General features: G+C 44.0%; 1 protein-coding gene across 1 annotated transcript in view; it reads left to right on the top strand.

The window, feature by feature from the left end:
- LRRC31 (leucine rich repeat containing 31) overlaps positions 1–4,224 on the top strand; it is a 25,115-nt gene that overhangs the window by 15,177 nt on the left and 5,714 nt on the right. The window contains exons 6-7 of the mRNA XM_005886589.2: positions 863–1,030; positions 4,012–4,179. Coding sequence (XP_005886651.1) covers positions 863–1,030; positions 4,012–4,179 — 336 coding nt within the window. The remainder of the gene's footprint in view (positions 1–862; positions 1,031–4,011; positions 4,180–4,224) is intronic.

The raw sequence follows: 4,224 nt of genomic DNA, 5'->3' as shown, positions 1-4,224 counted from the left end.
GGGGAACGTTGGAGTCTGCAGCAAGCAAGCCTCGTGCTCGCTTCAGTGCCTGGCTGCCGGCCGCCATCTTGGCTGACAGTTAATTTGCATATACTCACTGATTAGCCAATGAAAAAGGTAGCGGTCGTACGCCAATTACCATGTTTCTCTTTTATTAGTGTAGATTTTTAAAACTATTAGGAAAAATAAAATATAAACAGTGGTTATGTTGAGGAATAAGGTTATGGGTCATTTAAATCTTAATGTTTTATGTACTTTCTTTTACAGCAAGAATATACTTCCATGATTACAAAAATAACCTTTTCAAATGGCTGAATCTGAAAAAGCCAGGCTATTTTAGGTTTGAGATAGATACTGGGCAAAACAAAAGTTTCTGTGCTCTTAAAGCACTTCAGTTTCTCTTACTTTTAAAACTGTCAGCATTATTTTGTGCTCAGCAGTAAGAAGAAATTGGTACTGATAAAAAGAATGGCTTCAGTGGTATCCATAGGTAAAAGTCATTTCCCTGTATAGAGCATCCACAATAAAGGAGAATGTGAAATGAAATTGTGTTTCCCTTTGACTTACAACGCTTGTAACAGCCTTCTCACTGGCAGTTTGATCAAATCTAGAACTCTATGAAAACGCCAAAGCTCAGTTGTAGTAGGAAAACCATGAGTGGCAGAACCATTGTGTTTGAGGTCATTGTCAAATCCGAAGAGGGGTAGATGGTAGGGAGTCTGCAGTCTACAGTTACTCCTCTGCTTTGGCATTTTTCTGGGTGTATTTCTCAGTCTCCCTTCTGCACACCTGTGCCCTCCCCTGCTCCATGCCTGCCTACCACCTTGTCATATGTCAGAATGGGATTTGACTTTCTCTGTAGATGCTGCTTTTAGACACTTAAGTGAGCTGAGGACACTCGACCTGTCCTGCAACAAGGAGCTGGGTGGAGGTTTTGAAGACTCGCTAGCTCAGGTGGCCACGCTGGAGCGTCTGGAAGTCCTGGACCTGCACCAGTGCTCACTAACAGCCGGTGACGTGGTGTCGCTGAGTAAGTGTGTGGGATGGAGCCAAGGGCATTGTAGCCTTGGCATGTGTTTAGAAATGTGACAAATTTGAGATATGCCCTTAAACTTACTACTGATGAAGCTACTGGGAGGCTCAAATCATAAAAGTGCTGTGAATGCCCCACTATAGTATTTATAAAGTGCCCAGTAAGTGTTAGTGAGGCTAAAGTCCTCCTATACACGCCAGTAAATGATAGCTGTGGTACTTGAAGGAGAACACTTGGGGTTTATGTTGCTGTGTAGAAACAGACCTGTTCATTAGATTCTGCATATGAGTGAGATCATGTGATACTTATCTTTCTCTGACGGGCTTATCACATGATCTCACTCATATGTGGAATCTAATGAACAAAATAAACTGATGAACAAAATGGATCCAGAGACACAGAAGCATGGAACAGATTGTTCAATCTTAGGGAGAAGGCAAGGGAGGGTGGGTGGGTAGGAAGAGATCAACCAAAGAACTTGTTTGATATATGCATAACCCATGGACACAGACAATAGGGTGGTGAAGGCCTGGAGCAGGAGATGGGGGGAGGGGGGAGGGCTGGGCCAGAAGGGACCAATGGGGGATAAAAGGGGACATCTGTAATACTTTCAACAATAAAGATTTTTTTAAATAAAATAAGTAAGTGGAACAACAAAAAGAAACAAATCTGTTGGTGTCACCTAGCTTATTACAGAGAGGGCTGTAGAGGGAAAGCCAAAACGAAGGGTGTTGAGGCTTTCAGACTAACAAGTTAAGTCACTTAGATACAAACGAAGGTAGAGAAAAAGTCAGTGGGGTGGTGCATAACAAGTTACATTACACATCAGTACCACACTTACTTCCTACCCCGGACACAGTCCTGTTATTACTACAACGTGTAATGTATCAGTGCAGTTTCCCATAACAAGCAGCAAGCGCAGCCTTGAGAGTAAGTGTTCTATTCCATCTGTAACCACAATAAACCTTCAAAATACATCCAAAATCTGATCGTGGTTCACCATCTAGACCTCTGCCACCCTGCTTTAGGTCATCCCACGAAACCAAATGGTCACCCTCTTCCTCTGTCACTGCCTTCTTTCTCTCCCCCTCCCCCTCCCCCTCACTGACCCTGTTCCAGCCACACCTTCATGCTGATCCTCACCAGCTGCGCTCTGTCCTGGGCCTTTGCCCTTGAGCTCTCTTCAGATCATGGGCTCCTCCCGGAGAGGGGTGCATCTCCTTCCACATCTCTCCTTTGCTCACACCCAGGGGCTGGCACATAGTTGGCACCAGTAAATGTTTGTGGAATATGTGATTGAATAAATGAATGACTCGATGAACACGAAGAAAAAGAACTTTTTAGTTGTTTTGTAGTACAATTTGGAGAGGAAAACAGTAAAATAGGTTTTGAGGTCTAACATCTACCTTTTAGAACTGCTTGGTTATTTTTGGGCTCTTATCACTCAATTTTGGAAAATGAGAAGAGGTCAAGGCTTGGAGATTTTAAAGTAACAAAACAACCCATTTTGGGGCTCCAGGTAGAGCTGTATGGGGTATAGCACCCCTCTATTTATGAGTGTCAGACCTGGGAGAGATACTCCTGAGTTAGCAGTCCATCAGATTCTAAATAATAAATTCCCCTTAGTATACTGAATAACAGGAATATCACATCTCAGCTTGTTGCTCAGAGGAAGATTAAACTGCTAGATGACCTGAATTGTTACCACTAACATAACAGAGGGATTAGCCTCTCTTACCTAGATTCACAGCCACCAACAGGCCTTGGAAAGCTAATGATTATTTAAAAGCTGTCTCGAATTGCACTGTTCTCCTTCTGCTTAATTTTGAAAAGTTGGAAATGGAAATACATCCTGTTGATGTATTATGTACTAAAAGCATAATACCTTATGATGTTAAAGAATTATTTTTTAATATTAAGCATTCTTTTATCTGCTCATTCTAGACAGCTCCAAAGAAATGGAATTATAGATCATTTAGCCAACAACTATTGATTAACCATCTAATTGTACCTGCCACTGTGTGGTGGGCTTCGGACAGTTCACAGTCCAGGAGCTTCAGTCTGGTAAGGGCAGTGATAAACCAGTAAATATCTAAATTGCACAGCGAACTACAACGTGCTGTGGGGATTCAAAGAGGGAGTGATTGTTACGTCTGTTGGGATCACAGTGCTCGCCTTCCCTTCACCTTTCCTTCTCTTATTCTCCTCCCCTCCTTACACAGTTTAGAATTCTGTACTTATGTGTAGGTTCGTGCCTCCAGGTTCCAGATTCTGAGACTGTTCCTACGCACAGAACTCACCTTCAGTGAGGGAGGACAGAAGGCAAACACACACACAAATAAACAATTACATAATGGGGGTGCTGTGAGGAAAATGAAACAGGCGATGTGATACTGACCGAGGGATTACTGTGACCAGGCTCAGGTGGCTGGGAGCCTCTGAGGTGAGCCAGCCCACAGAGACCCCGTGCATCACAGGGGCCCTCAGGACCCAATCCAGTGCCGTTTGCTTGGTCCCACTGCCTTCCTAGTACTTATATTCTGAGAAAAGAATGATAATATCAAACATCAACTGAGTGGTTGATATGTGCCTGGCACTGTTCTGAGCAGTTTACATACACCAAGTCGTTTTATCTTCCCACTGGCCCTGTGAAGTAGAATTGCTACGACTGTTATTGGGAAAACTGAAGTTCAGAGATGTTAGGCAACTTGCCCAAAATCACACAGTTCTTTAGTAGCAGAGCTGGGATTCGAGCCCCGCTCTCTGTCTCTAAAATCTTTGGAGAGAGGCTCGGAAGTGACAGAGCCCAGGCTGCATCCTGGGAAGGGTGGCTGGTTCGTGTGGTGTGTAAGTGTGTAAGTGAGTAAGTGTGTAAGGGAAGGCAGGCCTTGCCAATCGAGAAGATTGTGAGAACCAAACACCCAGAAGACTCTTTGTGGGACGGTGCCTAAGTCGTGTCACTGTGGCTATTTGAACAGCCCAGGTTATCCCTTTGCTCTCGAGTCTTCACGAATTGGATTTGTCTGCCAACAAAGAGATGGGCAGCTCTTCTGAAAACCTACTCAGCAGGCTCCGATTTTTACCGGCACTGAAGTCACTGCTCATCGACAACTGCGCTCTGGAAAGGGAGACTTTTACCGCCCTCGGTAAGAAAATTCCCCAGGAAGCAGGGTATTAATAACACCTGTTTG

Source organism: Myotis brandtii, unplaced genomic scaffold, assembly GCF_000412655.1.
Source record: "Myotis brandtii unplaced genomic scaffold, ASM41265v1 scaffold99, whole genome shotgun sequence".
In the NCBI taxonomy this organism is placed as follows: domain Eukaryota; kingdom Metazoa; phylum Chordata; class Mammalia; order Chiroptera; family Vespertilionidae; genus Myotis; species Myotis brandtii.
The sequence above is the reverse complement of the archived record's forward strand: the minus strand, read 5'-3'. Positions and strand labels throughout refer to the sequence as shown.